The following is a 16,009-nucleotide window of genomic DNA, read 5'->3' as shown; positions in this document are numbered from 1 at the left end:
CTGAGATTTATATGAACATTTCTTTAAAATCTGTATATTTGGACAAGAGTAAAGGCTGATTAGTCAGTATCTTCATTTTCACATACTGATTCTGTTTTTTACATACTCTGTTTTAAAGGACCTTTATACCTGGTGCCTTGTCAATCTCCTTTGCCATTTGCTTAACACCAGCCCTGTTTATGGCTATTGTAGAATCTCCTCCAGAAGACCTGGTCTGAGCCTTTTCAGCTTCAAACTTGACCTTAATACCCGATACCATTCTTGACCCTCTTCTCTAAGTGACTTTGAATCTTTGTATCTCTATACCAACTTTATAAATACATTGGTTTGTGAAGCAGGTCACAAGTAGGGTTTCTCTAGGAATGAACAGGGGCTCTAGAGCGCTAATCAAGACTCCAGCTACAAAACTGCCCGCTTACCCCCATCCAGAATGATGTGATTGCTGTCTGTAAGCACTGACTTAATTATGCACAGTGAAAGAGGGGAGGGCCTCGCTGTATGATGATGTCTCACTAGTCCCTTCTTTTAGACTCATTGTGATGCCGATACTCTTCTTCCCTGTAAGAGATACCCAGTTGTTCTGACCATCTCTGCTTCTCTCTTAGCTCACCTTGGAGCTGAGTGGTCCTACCTCCCAGTAATGCTTGTGCCACTCAGTGCCCCCCTCATTGTCTCTCCCTCTTCTCTTTCTTTATCTTTGTGCTTCCTGCCATGGTCCTCCCCCATCCCCTCCAGAGCTGCTGGATGACCAGCACCCTGTGGTCCGGTTGCTGCGCAGTTTTTCCTCTGACTGTCCAGGGGGCCGGCCAGTCTCCTTGGATGCCACGCTGGCGCATCACCTGCACCAGTGCTCCTACCACCTGCGCCTCTTCCGGAACTGGCTGCGCTCAGGCCAGGATGACCCCGAGTGCCTCTACGGTACCCCCTGCCACCAAGCTGGCTGCTGTCACTGCCCTGGCTGGGACTGACTGCTTTGCTTATTGCACTTCTGGCAGGAGAGCCCACCTATTCCTTTCTCCTATTTACCCTAAGGTTATGTGACTTGCATTTAGTTGCTTGGATATGGGATTGGAGCCAGACTGCCTGGTAGCTGTAGCATTGGCTGCTCTTCCCCTTACTGTTTTCCTTCGTTATTGCCTCCTAATGTTACCCATTCCCAATTCTGTTCGGTATAGGAGTAGTCTCTTGCCCTGAAATCTGTTCTTGTCTCTATAACCCGCTGCTAATTACCATCCTCAGATGCAAACGTTTTTCTAGTAGCCATGCTGAGGAGCTAGAGACTGTATTCCTCTGACGCTCCTGCCACAAGAGTACGGGGTGGGGGGTCGGGGCACGGAATTGAGGCACAAAGGTCTTAATTGAATCTTTGAAGCAAACAAGGGCCAGAGTTAGAAGATGGTCAAGTATAATCCTTTCTAATGATAGGTTTTACTCGTTAGTGAACAGGAGGCTATGTCTTACATAGATATTGCTGTCCTGCCTACTATTAGTTTCTTTAAGGAGTTATAAAGAAACATAAGAAAGATTGCAGGCTGAAACAATGCTTAAGATGACAATGCTTCTTGATCCTCCCATGGAAACATTTTTTTTCATCAACACGCTCTGGGATTAGGGTTATATTTAGGTTTACCCTTTACCCTAACCAGACTGGTGAACCTACATTGGGATTGTTAGGTTCAGATAGAGAATCAGAATTTATTCTTCTTCCTAGAGATTTTCCTCGTTTTCCTGATGGAATAGAGAAATCCTAGCAAGTCGGGGGTTTTCCAGTGAGAGCAGAAGGGAGAAGCTTTGATGTGATGGAAATGACCAAGAAAGAACTTCCATCCCCCAGCCTGTTCATGCATGTTTTTTCCCTTGGCTGAGCTTCATGTGTATTGCATGCTCTCCAGCTTGCTTCCAGATATTCTAGCCTTTCTACCCATATCCCAAATCTGCATGAATCCTTCTTCAGATTCCATGCCTTCCTCCTTAATCCGGTTCTCTTTACACAATTCCTAAAATCTGCTGTTTCTTCCCAGCTCCATGACCTCCCTGCCTCATTTAGACCTTCAGTTTCACCCCTTACCTCTGGACTTTTGTTTTATTCCCCTAGAAAGAGCAAAAGCAATATAGGTGCTTACCCTATTGGAATTCTGTTCGTTTTTCCATGGGTCATTACAGGCTCTCCATGGGTAGGATGAGAGGTGATTTGATTCACTTGGAGGCCTTAGCAGCTAGATTTCTTAGAATTCTGGAGGTGAGAAACAGACACCTGTAGGGGCTCTAAAGAGTTCCCTCTTCTGAAATCTTGGATACCCCATACTCCAAAAGCCACGGATTCTTCTGATGGCTCTCAGGGACTCTCCATGCTGCCTTGGACAGTTGGGGTGTATCTGGCAGGAATAACATTGACTTTGCCCATCTCTTTTCTAATAGGATTTGAAGGGTGTTCCATGGTGCCTACCATCTACCCCCTGGAAACACTGCATAATGCCCTTTCCCTGCGTCAAGTGAGTGAATTCCTAAGTAGAGTCTGCCAGCGCCATACTGATGCTCAAGCACAGGTATCTGCAGGTATGGAGAATACTCTTCTTATCTTGTAGCCCTGTCTCTGTCCCTACTCCTGTCCTTCCTAGAATGTGAGTAGTAAATTAAAAAGATAGGTGCTCCAAAAAGACACAGAACTAGCCTTGAAAAATTATTTAATTGCATAGGCCAGTTCAACATCATAACTTCCCAAGTTAATTTATAAATTTAACATGATTCCAACAAAAATGCTGTTTTTCTAAAGTCAGACAAATTGAAAAGTTTTGAAAAGGTGTTTTTTTATATATGTTTTTTCATTTGAGAGAGAGAGAGAGTGTGTGTGTGTGTGTGTGTGTGCACATGCGCGTGTGCACAAGCTGGGGGGAGGGGCAGAGGAAGAGGGAGAAGCAGCCTCCCTGCTCAGAGAAGGGACCCAGGAACTGGGTCGATCCCACATGGGGCTCTATCCCAGGACCCTTGGATCATGACCTGAGCTGAAGGCAGGCACTTAAGCAACTGAGCCACTCGGGCACCCCAGAGTAATGAAAAGCTACTAGCCCTATCAGATTTTATAACATTCCATAAAAATTCTATAACGAGGGGTGCCTGGGCGGTTCAGTGGGTTAAGCCTCTGCCTTCAGCTCAGGTCATGATCTCAGGGTCATGGGATCGAGTCCCACATCGGGCTCTTTGCTCGGCAGGGAGCCTGCTTCCTCCTCTCTCTCTGCCTGCCTCTCTGCCTACTTGTGATTCCTGTCTGTCAAATAAATAAATAATCTTAAAAAAAAAGTTCTATAACAAAAACACTGTTGTATTCATACATGAATAGAGAGAGACCAATCAAACAAAATAGAAGACCTAGAAGTAGATGAAGTTAGCATTTCAAAATATTGGGGGAAAGACAGACTTTTTTTTTTTTAAGATTTTATTTGTTTATTTGAGAGAGAGGGAGTGAGCACGAGGGACAGACCGAGAGGGAGAAGCAGGGTCCCCACTGAGCAGAAATCCTGATGCAGGGCTCAATCCCAGGACCCTGCGATCATGACCTGAGCTGAAGGCAGACACTTAACCAACTGAGCTACCCAGGTACCCCAAAATTTTTCAGTAAGTAAAGTTGGCACAGCTAAGTGGTCATTTGACAAAAATTAAAATTGAATTCATACTTCATGCTATATATTAAGATATTTGTTCATATATATGGAGTTCATATGTTTCAGAAATCTAAATGTAAAAATTAAGCAATAGGTTGCTCCAAGGGTTTGTCCTTCACAGAAACACCAAAAAAGTCAGTCAAAAACTACCAGAATCTGTTTTGTCAGACCTCTGGAAAATAATCAAAAGTTTGCAGCAACCAGAAAAATGCTAAATCAAGAAAGAGGCACCCTAAGAATGGCAGGAAGCTTCCTATCATTTTTCTTTCTCTTATCCTACCCTCTCCCCCACCTCAACAGCAGTCTTACAGATAGCAGAGCATGGTGTCAGTGTGAAGCTCTGGTCCCTATTTCCTAAAGGAGCAGAACAGATTTTATTCTCAAAGAATTGTGTTTGGGACGCCTGGGTGGCTCAGTTGGTTAAGCGGCTGCCTTCGGCTCAGGTCATGATCCCGGCGTCCTGGGATCGAGTCCCACATCGGGCTCCTTGCTTGGCAGGGAGCCTGCTTCTCCCTCTGCCTCTGCCTGCCACTCTGTCTGCCTGTGCTTGCTCTCGCTTCTCTCTCTATGACAAATAAATAAAATAAAATCTTTAAAAAAAAAAAAAATTCAAAAAAAAAAAAAAAAAAAAGAATTGTGTTTATCTAACTTAGCTACTCTAACTTGTCTGACTTGAAGAACTGTCACAAGGTGCTTACCTTTGTTTCATTGAATCAGGGCAGGAAAGTAGCTATGCAGAAAGTGTTCCCTGAAAACATTGTAAGGCAAATGAACAACATAATGCTGCCTGGGACAAAAATTATAATTGAGGCAGACAATAAGTATGCTGAAAGCCTGGGGTGAAAACTTAGGTAGAGAGTTTCTTTGGAAAATTAAGGCATTCAGTGGATGCCTGGGTGGCTCAGTCAGTTAAGCGTCTGCCTTCAGCTCAGGTCATGATCCTAGGATGAAGTCCCTCATCTGGCTCGTTGATCACTGAGGAGCCTGCTTCTCCCTCTGCCTTCTGCTCTCCCTGCTTGTGCTCACTCTCACTTGCTCTCTCTCTGACAAAAAAATAAATAAAATACATTAAAAAAAGGAAAATTAAGGCATTCAAAAGCCCCCACATATACTAGGGAAGTTAGAAGCCATGTGCATGCCTAGGGAGAGACACAGGAGCAGAAAACACAAGAGACTACCCTAAGATTTTTCCTCTGCCTGAACTCTAGACACAGCACAGGCAAGAATTGAAGGCTAAGAGGGATTTATAAACAGTCTAGCTAAATGTTGAAGGAATACCTCAACAAAGAACCAATCTGCAAAGACAAAGAATTCCCCTCCCCTCCCTTCGCCTCCTTTCCCCCCATCTTCCTCTTCCCTTCTTTTGGTTCTTGGCAGTCAAGGAAATTCTTGTCAGAATACTAGCTGTGGGGCACCTGGGTGGCTCAGTTGATTAAATGTCTGACTTCAGCTCAGTTCGTGATCTTGGGGTCCTGGGATCAAGCCCCGTGTCAGGGAGTCTTTGGGGAATCTGCCTTTCACTTTCTCCCTCTCTCTGCCCCTCTCTCCCTGCTTGTTCTCTCTCTCTGTGTCTCAAATAAATAAAATCTTGAAAAAAAAAAAAAACTAAAAAAACAAAAAAACACTAGCTGTGAAATAAGCTAAAGGAACAGAGATTTCAGAGACTACATATGACAAAGACAGACTTAACAAAAATAGCTTAGAAAAGTCAATAAACAGCCACAGCCCACAGCAAACAAGCCCTGGCGGGGGGTGGGGGGAATACTCTGATATTCAGAGTTAGCAAAATTACAATGTTCAAAATGTCCAGTTTTCAATAAAATATGCAAAGATACAGTACAGTATGGTTCATTTTCAGAAGAAATGAATAGAAACAGTTGGTAAAGAAGCACAGATGTTAGACTTACTGGGACAAGGAATTTAAATCAGCTATCTTAAATATGTTTAAAGAGCTAAGGGGAATGATAGAGAACTGAATGAAATCAGGAGAATGATGTCTCAGCAAATACAGAATATCATTAAAGATACAGAAAATATAAAAAGAAACCAAACAAATTCTGAGAGTGAAAAGTATAACAGAAATGCAAAATTCACTAGAAGGTGTCTTGGAAGATATGAACAGGCGAAAGAAAGAGTCAGCAAAATTAAAGATAAGTCATTTGAAAATGTCTAGTCTGAAGAAGAGAAAGAAAAAAAGATCAAGAAAAAAATTAACAGAGCTAAAGAGATCTGTGGGACACCATCAAGAATATGAACATACACAGGTGCCTGGGTAGCTCAGTCAGTTAAGCATATGCCTTTAGCTCAGGTCATGATCCTGGGGTCCTGGAATCAAGCCCCACATCAGGCTCCCTGCTCCTTGGGGCACCTGCTTCTTCCTCTCCCTCTGCTGCTCCCCCCAGCTCGTGCTCCCTCTCTTTCTCTGTCCAAAAAAAAAAAACCAACCCAGCATATGCATGATCAGAGTCTCAGAAGGAGAACACAGAAAGAGGCAGAAGAAATATTTGAAGAAATAAGGGCTCTGAAGAGCTCTTTCTCAACTTGGATAAAGACAGAAATCTATACATCCAAATAGTTCAAACACCAACAAGGATAAATTGAAAGAGATCCGCACTAAGATATACTATAATCAGATTGTTAAAAGACAGAAAATCTTGAAAGTAGCAAAAGAAAAGCAACTTATCACATACAAGGGATCTTTAATAAGATTAACAATGAATTTTTTTAAAAGATTTTATTTATTTATTTGACAGGCAGAGTGAGAAGCATGCTCCCTGCTGAGCAAGGAGCCCCATGTGGGGGCTTAATCCCAGGACTCTGGGATCATGAACTGAGCCAGAGGCAGATGCTTAACCCACTGAGCCACCCAGGTGCCCCTAACAACCAATTTCTCATCAGAAATCACAGAGGTGGGGTGCCTGAGTGGCTTAGTGGGTTAAAGCCTCTGCCTTCGGCTCAGGTCATGATCGGGATCAAGCCCCGCATCAGGCTCTCTGCTCAACAGGGAGCCTGCTTCTCTTCCTCTCTCTCTGCCTGCCTCTCTGCTTACCTGTGATCTGTATCTGTCAAATAAATAAATAAAAATCTTAAAAAAAAAAAATCACATAGGCCAGAAAGCAGTGGGATGACGTATATAAAGTGCTAAAAGAAAAAAAAAAATGTCAACCAAGAATTCTTTGTCTAACCAAACTGTTCAGAAATGAAGAAGAAATTAAGACATTACCAGGTAAACAAAAGTTGAAGTTTTTCACAAGTAAAACTGGCTTACAAGAAATGCTGAGGGGCGCCTGGGTGGCTCAGTGGGTTAAGCCGCTGCCTTCGGCTTGGGTCATGATCTCAGGGTCCTGGGATCGAGTCCCACATCCGGGCTCTCTGCTCGGCAGGGAGCCTGCTTCCCTCTCTCTCTCTCTCTCTGCACCAGCCTCTCTACCTACCTGTGATCTCTCTCTGTCAAATAAATAAATAAAATCTTTTTAAAAAATAAATTAATTAATTAAAAAAAAAAAAAAAGAAATGCTGAAAGCTTTTTGGGATGAAATAAAACGATACTAGATAGTTACTTGATACCATACCAAAAAATGAAGAACCCTGGTAAAGGTAATTATATTGGTAAATATAAAAGTCAGCATTTCTGTATTTTTGGTTTGTAACTCCTTTTTTTGTTTCATGTATAACTTAACACACAAATGAATAAAATAGTCATTATAAGTCTGTATTAATGGGCATGCAATGCATAACGGTATAATAATTTGTGACAATAACATAAGGTGAGGACTGAGCTTTATAGGAGCAGAATTTTTATGTTACTGAAGCTAAATTTGCCATCAATTCAAACAAGATTGTTATAAATTCAGGATATTAATTGTATCTCCATAGTAACCACTATGAAATATCTAAAAAATGTACAGAAAAAGAAATAAGGGAATCAAAATGATACACTACAAACATCATTTAAACACAAGATGAGGGGTGCCTGGATGGCTCAGTCAGCTGGGTGTTTGCCTTCAGCTTAGGTCATAATATCCAGATCCTGGGGTTGAACCTATGTTGGCCTTCCTACTCAGCAAGGAGTCTGCTTCTCTCTTTCTCCCTCTGCTCCTCCCCACTACTTGCTCTCTGTCTCAAATAAATAAAATCTTAAAAAAAAAAAAAAACAAACCACAAAGATGTTAGTAATGGAGGAAATGAACAAAATTTAGTCTAAGATGTATAAAAAAATAGTGAAATGATAGAATTAAGCCCCTTCTTATCATTGATTAGTCTACATTGTAAATGAATAAAACTCTCCAATTAAAAGGCAGAGATTAGCAGAATGGATGGTTTTTTAAGAATGGATTTTTTAAAAGATTTATTTATTTATTTTAGAGACAGAGAAAAACTGAAGATGGGGAGTGGGGAGGGACAGAGGGAGGAGAGAAGTCCCAAGCAGACTCCCCACTGAGGGTAGAGCCTGATGCAGGGCTAAATCCCACCACCCTGAGACCACAACCTGAGCTGAAACCAAGAGCAGGATGCCCAACTGACTACCCCCCAGGCACCCCAGCAGAATGGATTTTTTAAAAAACCATCCAACTGTATGTTGTCTACATAAAACTCACTTTAGATCCAACAGTACAAATAGGTTGAAAATGAAAGAATAGAAAAAGATATTCCATGCAAATAATAACCAAATGAGAGCTGGGGTAACTATACTAATGTCAGACAAAATAATCTTTAAGTCAAAAATTGTTCTAAGAGACAGATGTCATTATATGTTGATTAAAAGATTAATTCATCAAGAGCATACAAAAATTATAAACATACCCACCAAACAATAGAGCCCCCAAATATATGAAGCAAACATTGACAGAATTAAAGGGATAAGTAGATAGTTCTACAATAACAGTTGTAGACTTTAATATCTCACCTTTAGTAATAGATAAAACAACCAGACAGAAGATCAGTAAGGAAACAGAGTTTCAGTAACACTCTAAACCAGCTAAACCTAAGAGACATATAGAACATCCTACCACCAACAAAATACAGATTCTTCTTAAGTGCACATGATACACCATATGGTAGGTCACAAAAAAATGTTAAATAATTTTAAAAGATTGAAATTATACAAAATACCCTCTCTAGCACAGTGGAGAATGGCGCTAGAAATCATTAATGGAAGGAAAATGAAAATTCACAAATATGTTGAAATTAAACACATTCTTAACCTTCTTCAGGTCAAGGAAGAAATCACATGGGAAATTAGAATATACTTTGAGATGAATGAAAATGAAAATGCAACATTCCAGAAGTTATGGAATACAGCAAAATCCATGCTGAGAGAGAAATTTACAGCTGTAAACACCTACATTTAAACCCAGGAAAGATCATATGGGGCACCTGGGTGGCTCAGTGGGTTAAAGCCTCTGCCTTCAGCTCGGGTCATGATCCCAGGGTCCTGGGATCAAGCCCCATATCGGGCTCTCTGCTCAGCGGGAAGCCTGCTTCTCCCTCTCTCTGCCTGCCTCTCTGCCTACTTGTGATCTCTCTCTCTCTCTCTGTCAAATAAATAAATAAAATCTTTAAAATAAAATAAAAAAATAAGCCCAGGAAAGATCATAAACCAAAAACCTAACTGTATACTTTAAGGAAGTAAGAAAAGAACAAACTAAACCCAAAGCTAATAGAAAGATTGAAATAATAAGGATTAGAATAGAAAACAGAATCAGCAAAACCAAAAGTTGGTTCTTTGAAAAAAAATCAACAAAATTGACAAACCTTTAGCAGATTAAGGAAAATTGAGTGTTGATGCAAAATAACCAAAATAGGAATAAAAGTGGAGACATTGCTACTGACCTTACAGAAATAAAAAGAATTATAAGAGAGCACTATGGGGGCACCTGGGTAGCTCAGTCAGTTGCCTTCAGTTCAGGTCATGTTCCACACATCTGGCTCCCTGCTCAGTGAGGAATCTGCTTCTCCCTCTCCCACCACCCCGCCCCCACTCATGGACGCATGTGCTCATTTTCACTCTCTCAAATAAATAAATAGAATTTTTTTTAAAAAAGAACACTATGAACAGTTACATGCCAATGAATTACATAACCTAGATAAACAAATTTCTAGAAGCACATAAACTATAAAAATTGACCCAAGAAGAAGTGGAAAATCTGAACATAATCTATAACACAGAAAAAGACTGAATCAGTAGAAAAACTTTTAACAAAGAAAAGTCCAGGATAAGATAGCTTCACTGGTGAAATCTACCAAACAGTTCTATGAAGCCAGCATTACCTTGATATGAAAGCCAGACAAAGACACCATAAGAAAACAATAATTCCTTATGAATATTGAAGCAAAAATTTCCTGTATTTTTTTGGGTAGGTGCCATGCCCAGTGAGGGGTTTGAACTCATGACACTGAGTTGAAGACCTGAGTTGAGGTCAAGAATCAGATTTTTATCAGACTGAGCCAGCCAGGTGGCCCAGAAGCAAAAGCTCCCAATAAAATACTAGCAAACCAAATCTAACAGCAAGTTGACAAAGTGAGATTTATCTCAAGAATGCAAGGGTAGGGGCGCCTGGGTGGCTAAGTGGGTTAAAGCCTCTGCCTTCAGCTCAGGTCATGATCTCAGGGTCCTGGGATCGAGCCCCGCATCAGGCTCTCTGCTCAGTGGGGAGCCCGCTTCCTCCTCTCTCTCTCTCTGCCTGCCTCTCTGTCTACTTGTGATCTCTCTATCTGTCAAATAAATAAATAAAATCTTAAAAAAAAAAAAAAAGAATGCAAGGGTGATTCAAAATAAGAAAACCACTCAGTGTAATATACTATATTAAAAGAACAAAGGGAAAAACTCAAAATCTTCTTAATTTGGTAAAATTAAGATTTGATAAAATCTACCACCTTTAATTTGATAAAATCCACTACCCTTTCATGATAAAAACAACCAGCAAACTAGAAATGGAAGGGAACTTCCTCAACATAATAAAGGGCATTTATGAACAACCCATAGTGCACATCATACTCACTGGTGAAAGACTGAAAGTTTTTCCCCTATGATAGGAACAAGACAAGGATGCCCACATTCACCACTGCTGTTCAACATTGTACTGGTAATTTAGGCAGAACAATTAGGCAAGAAAAAAATTGGCATAGAAATTGGAAAGGAGAAGGTAAAGCTATCTCTATTCGCAGAGGTCATGGTCCTATGTAGAAAAATGCAGAGAATCCTCAAAAAAACTTCCAGAACTAATGAACAAGTTCAGCACAGTTTGCAGGGACAAGATCAACTCACAAAAGTCAATTTTGTGTCCCTATACTAGCAATGAAAAGTCCAAAAAGGAAATTAAGAAACAACATGGGGCACCTGGGTGGCTCAGAGGGTTAAGCCTCTGCCTTCGGCTCCGGTCATGATCTCAGGGTCCTGGGATCGAGTCCCGCATTGGGCTCTCTGCTCAGCAGGGAGCCTGTTTCCTCCTCTCTCTCTCTCTCTGCCTGCCTCTCTACCTGCTTGTGATCTCTGTCTGTCAAATAAATAAATAAAATCTAAAAAAAAAAAAAAAGAATATAATTTATAATAGCATCCATAAAATAAAATAACTGGGAACAAATTTAACCAATAAGTTTATTTAAAGACTTGGACACTGAAAACTACAAACCATTGCTGAAATAAAGATGATCTAAATAAGTAGAAAGACATCCAATGTTCACACCACCCTTCAGTCTTTTTAGACATTCTTTTCCTTAGTAACCTTCCCACAGGAAATTTTAATACCACAAATATACAATATATGTCTGTTTATGGTCCATGGCCATGTGATGGACCACAAACCAATGGAATACCTAAAAAATTTTTTTGCCCTCACCAAGAACCAAGTTTGTTGAGAATACATGGTCTAGGGCAAGGAAAGTACAAGGTCATCCTGAGGCATGTTGTAACAGAAGCAAAGAAGCAGTCAAGCCTGAAGAGGCTCTTACTGACCACAAATGGAATATTTTACACTTGATCTTAGCCAAAAGGCCAAGAAGTGATACAACTAGAACATTATAGCATTCAAAATAATAAGTTACTATAATTGACTAAAGGACACTGAAATATAAAAATCCACAAGCTCATAATAAATAATAAGTAAGTAATTCTACAAAAAAGAAAGCAAAAATAAAATAATAAAAAATTAATTAACTAATTAATTAAAAATGAATTTAAAAAATCTGCTACACCTGGAAAATACTTTTCACCACCTCTTTTCTCTGAAAACTAATTAAAAGGAAATAAACACTTATTCTACCTTTTCAGTAGGAACTGCATTTCAGTGTAATCAAATAGCCCCAGAGGGAAAGCTCTTTTTTACAGAAAATATACCAGCTAATAAATGTTGGAGGATTGATAGAATTAGAAAATCACCACTTGGGGTGCCTGGGTGGCTCAGTTGTTGGGTGTCTGCCTTTGGCTCGGTTCATGGTCCCAGGGTTCTGGGATTGAGCCCCATATCAGGCTCTCTGCTAAGCCGGAGGCTTGCTTCTTCTCTCCCACCCACCCTGCTTGTGTTCCCTCTCTCCCTCTCTCTTTCTGTCAAATAAATAAGTGGGATCTTTTTAAAAAATAGAAAATCATGACAAACCATAAGAGATTCTTAATCTCACAAAACAAACTGAGGGTTGCTGGGGGGAGGGCATAGGGAGAGGGTGGTTGGGTTATGGACATTGGGGAGGGTATGTGATATGGTAAGTGCTGTGAAATGTATAAGCCTGACAATTCACAGACCTGTACCCCTGGGGGAAATAATATATTATATGTTAATAAAAATAATTTTTTAAAAAATAGAAAATTACCACTTAAATACTAATGGATACTAACACAATTAGGCAAGATGGTGGGATTGCATGGTGCCGAAGGATTACCTCTAATCAGAAGGGGAAAACTTTGTGGTAAGATCTTGTGGCTACCACTTTAACCCAGTTTGTAAACTTAGCTTTACTTAATGGGACAGTGAGACATTATGTCCTTCTAATGTGATGTAAAAGTACATGGGATCACCTATTTGGTATTTTTACCAAAGTTATTTAAATTGAATCATCCAATCACAACTTTTATGTATACCTTCCAGTTTGTAAGAAATATAAGCAATAGTGAAACAAGTTAAATGATTCTATGAGGGAGCAATCAGATAAATCCAGAATGTGAGACATGATAGTTCTATGAGACAACTGATCTGTTCTTTTCAAAAAGTCACTCTGAGGGGCATCTGGGTGACTCAGTTGGTTAAGCATTCAACTCTTGATTTTGGCTCAGGTCATGATCTCAGGGTCATGGGACCAAGCCCAGCATCAGCTCCATGCTCAGCAGGGAGTCTGCTTGAGATTCTCCCCCTTCTCCCTCTGCCCCTCCCCCTGCTCATGTGCATATGCTTGCTCGCTCTCTCTCTGTTTTTTTAAAGATTTTATTTATTTGACAGAGATCACAAGTAGGCAGAGAGGCAGGCAGAAAGAGAGAGAGGAGGAAGCAGGCTCCCTGCAGAACAAAGAGGCCAATATAGGACTCAATCCCAGGACCCTGAGATCATGACCTGAGCTGAAGGCAGCGGCTTAACCCACAGAGCCACCCAGGCATCCCATGCTTGCTCTCTCTCTTAAATAAATAAATCTTTTAAAAAATCACTTTGAGAAAAAAAATCACTTTGAGGAAAATAAATGGTGCTGGGAGAGATAATATTCTAGATTAAAAGAGACTTTGGAGATGTGACAAAATACAATGCATGGTTCATATTTGTATATTACTATAAAAGACATTTGTTGGGGGGGCACCTGGGTGGCTCAGTCCGTTAAGTGTCTGCCTGCAGCTCAGGTCATGATCCCGGGGTCCTGGGATCAAGCCCCATATGGGGCTCCGTGCTCAGCGGGAAGCCTGCTTCTCTCTCTCCCTCTGCTGCTTCCCCTGCTTGTTCTCTCTCTCTGTCAAATAAACAGATAAAATCTTTTTAAAAATAAAAAATAAAAGACATTTGGGGAATAATTGTAGGAGATTTAAATATGAATTGGGCATTAGATGATATTAGGGTATTATTTTTTAATTTTGTAACGTTTGTTAATGGTGTGTGGCTATGTAGGAAAAATTCCTTATATTTTAGAGATGCATATTGATGTATTTCAAGGTAAAATGTTTCATAATGTCTGTCATTTTTTAAAAAAAACTTCCTCATGAAGAAATGGGTGAAACAAATATGGCAAAATGTTAATACACTGATGTGGTAAATATAGGAGATGAAGATATCAGTATGGATTGTACTGGTCTTCCAACAACTTTTTTTAAAAAGGGGGAATGGGGAGAGAGCAAAAATTGTTTGAAAATATTCATAATATAAATTTTAAAATATTAAAAACAGTTTATATGAAGGGTCCTTAGGAAATGCTACTTTTCAGCCTGAGAATGTGTAAGTTCGCTTTGACTTATGTTGAGAACAGTGACTCTTGAATGCTTCCTCAAACTTTTTTTCCTTCCTTATTTCTCCCCTGTCTATCCAGCCCTCTTTGACTCTATGCACAGCAACCAAGCCTCAGATAGCCTATTTTCCCCACCCCGTACTCTTCATTCACCCACCCTACAACTCCGGCAGCGCTCCGAGAAGCCCCCTTGGTGTAAGTAATCCTTTTGGAACTGCCTGGAGAAAGGCCAAGAGGGATGGAGGGATTGGTGAGTGAGAGACCTGTCTCATGAGGGAAATGAAGATGAGGGTTGAAAGACCAAGAATAACCAGTAGGGAAACCAGTCTCATCTGTTTCCAAAGTGAGGGAGGATTTGTTTAGTCTGTCTCATTATCTCCATTCTCCATGACCCCTCTGTTTTATTGGAGAGGCTCCTTAAAGGTAGTGTCCCAGAGGGTACTTTGGGGGAACAAAGGACAGAAACTTCATTCTCCTCAGATTCCCATTTGGTCTCTATACCTTTCTCAAGTACAGATGACTTGAGAGGATACCTGAGTGTATAGAAAAGCTGGGAGAGGGGCACCTGGGTGGCTCAGTGGGTTAAAGCCTCTGCCTTCAGCTCAGGTCATGATCCCAGGGTCCTGGGATCGAGCCCCATATCGGGCTCTCTGCCTGCCTCTCCGCCTACTTGTGATCTCTTTCCATCAAATGAATAAACTAAAAAATTTAAAAAAAAAAAAAAAAGAAAAGAAAAGCTGGGAGAAGGAAACTAGAATTTGCTACTACTTTCTACATATCCCTTTTCTCAACTTGTCTGTTCTCAGCTGTTAGTTCAAATTGAAGTGCTGCTTTTTCTCATCTCTTCTTTATAAACTCTAGCCTATCACAAGGTCCCCCTGGGTGGCACAGTTGGTTAAGTACTTGACTCTTGTATTAGGTGCAGGTCATGATCTCAGGGTTGTGAGATAGAGTCTGCTTCAGAGTCTCTCTCTCTCTACCTCTGCCCTTCCCACTGGTGCTCTCTAAATAAATAAATAAATAAACAAACAAACAAATGAACAAATAAAATCTCTAGCCTATCACTAATTTTCCTTGGTAACAGTGTGAATAGTGGAGTTACAGGGACTTCCTAGTGTAATTGTAGGAGATCCTGGTGACAGAGAGAGCATAAGGACCAGAGACACCAGTGATGGAAGAATCCTTTCCTTATTCAACCTGCCTCCAGAAAATAACTAAAATCAAACATGGCTTTTATTACTTCATTGGATAGGAGTGAAGCAAAGATTCATATTTCAGCATTGGGTTAAACAGTTGCAGATCGGCACCCTGTATGCAGAAGAAACATTCCGTTCCGACACCAAGAGCTCTTCTGCTGAATTTCATATTATCTTACATTCACCTTGTCATTGCTCCTTTTATCTCTCTCTCTCTCCCGGAATGTTTATAGGTTTTGTGCCCCTGGAAATCTTTTTTTAAAATAATATATACATTTTAAAATTTGAGTATAGTTGATATGCAATGTTATACAACATACTAGTTCAACAAGACTATACATTATGCTGTGATCACCACAAGTGTAGCTACCATCTGTCATAATACAATGCTAGTACATTAGCATTTACTCTATTCCCTGTGCTGTACCTTTTGTTCCTGTGACTTACTCATTTCATAACTGGAAGCCTATCACTCCCCTTCACCCATTTTGCCCAGCCTCTCACCACCCTTCACATCAGCTTGTTCTCTGTATTTTAGGCCTAATTCTGCTTTTTATTTGTTTGTTTATTCTTTTTTTTTTCTTTTTGGAGTCTGCATATAAGTGAAACCAGTGGTGTTGGTCTTCCTTTATTTCACTTAGCATAATATCTTCGAGGTCCATCCATATAGTCACAGATGGTAAAATCTTATCCTTTTCATGGTTGAGTTATATTCCTCTGTGTGTGTGTGTGTGTGTGTAT

At 40.4% G+C, this 16,009-nt stretch overlaps 1 protein-coding gene across 20 annotated transcripts in view; it reads left to right on the top strand.

The window, feature by feature from the left end:
* The window catches only part of PPIP5K1 (diphosphoinositol pentakisphosphate kinase 1), a 47,625-nt gene that overhangs the window by 26,333 nt on the left and 5,283 nt on the right, over positions 1–16,009 (top strand). For 10 of the 20 annotated variants that reach the window (XM_059181352.1, XM_059181362.1, XM_059181356.1 and 7 more), the window contains 3 exons: positions 736–918; positions 2,419–2,556; positions 14,154–14,267. In XM_059181352.1, coding sequence (XP_059037335.1) covers positions 736–918; positions 2,419–2,556; positions 14,154–14,267 — 435 coding nt within the window. The remainder of the gene's footprint in view (positions 1–735; positions 919–2,418; positions 2,557–14,153; positions 14,268–16,009) is intronic. The other 10 variants (XM_059181366.1, XM_059181363.1, XM_059181360.1 and 7 more) reach the window with 2 other exon arrangements.

This window comes from Mustela lutreola, chromosome 7, assembly GCF_030435805.1.
Source record: "Mustela lutreola isolate mMusLut2 chromosome 7, mMusLut2.pri, whole genome shotgun sequence".
Taxonomy (NCBI): Eukaryota; Metazoa; Chordata; class Mammalia; order Carnivora; family Mustelidae; genus Mustela; species Mustela lutreola.
The sequence above is the reverse complement of the archived record's forward strand: the minus strand, read 5'-3'. Positions and strand labels throughout refer to the sequence as shown.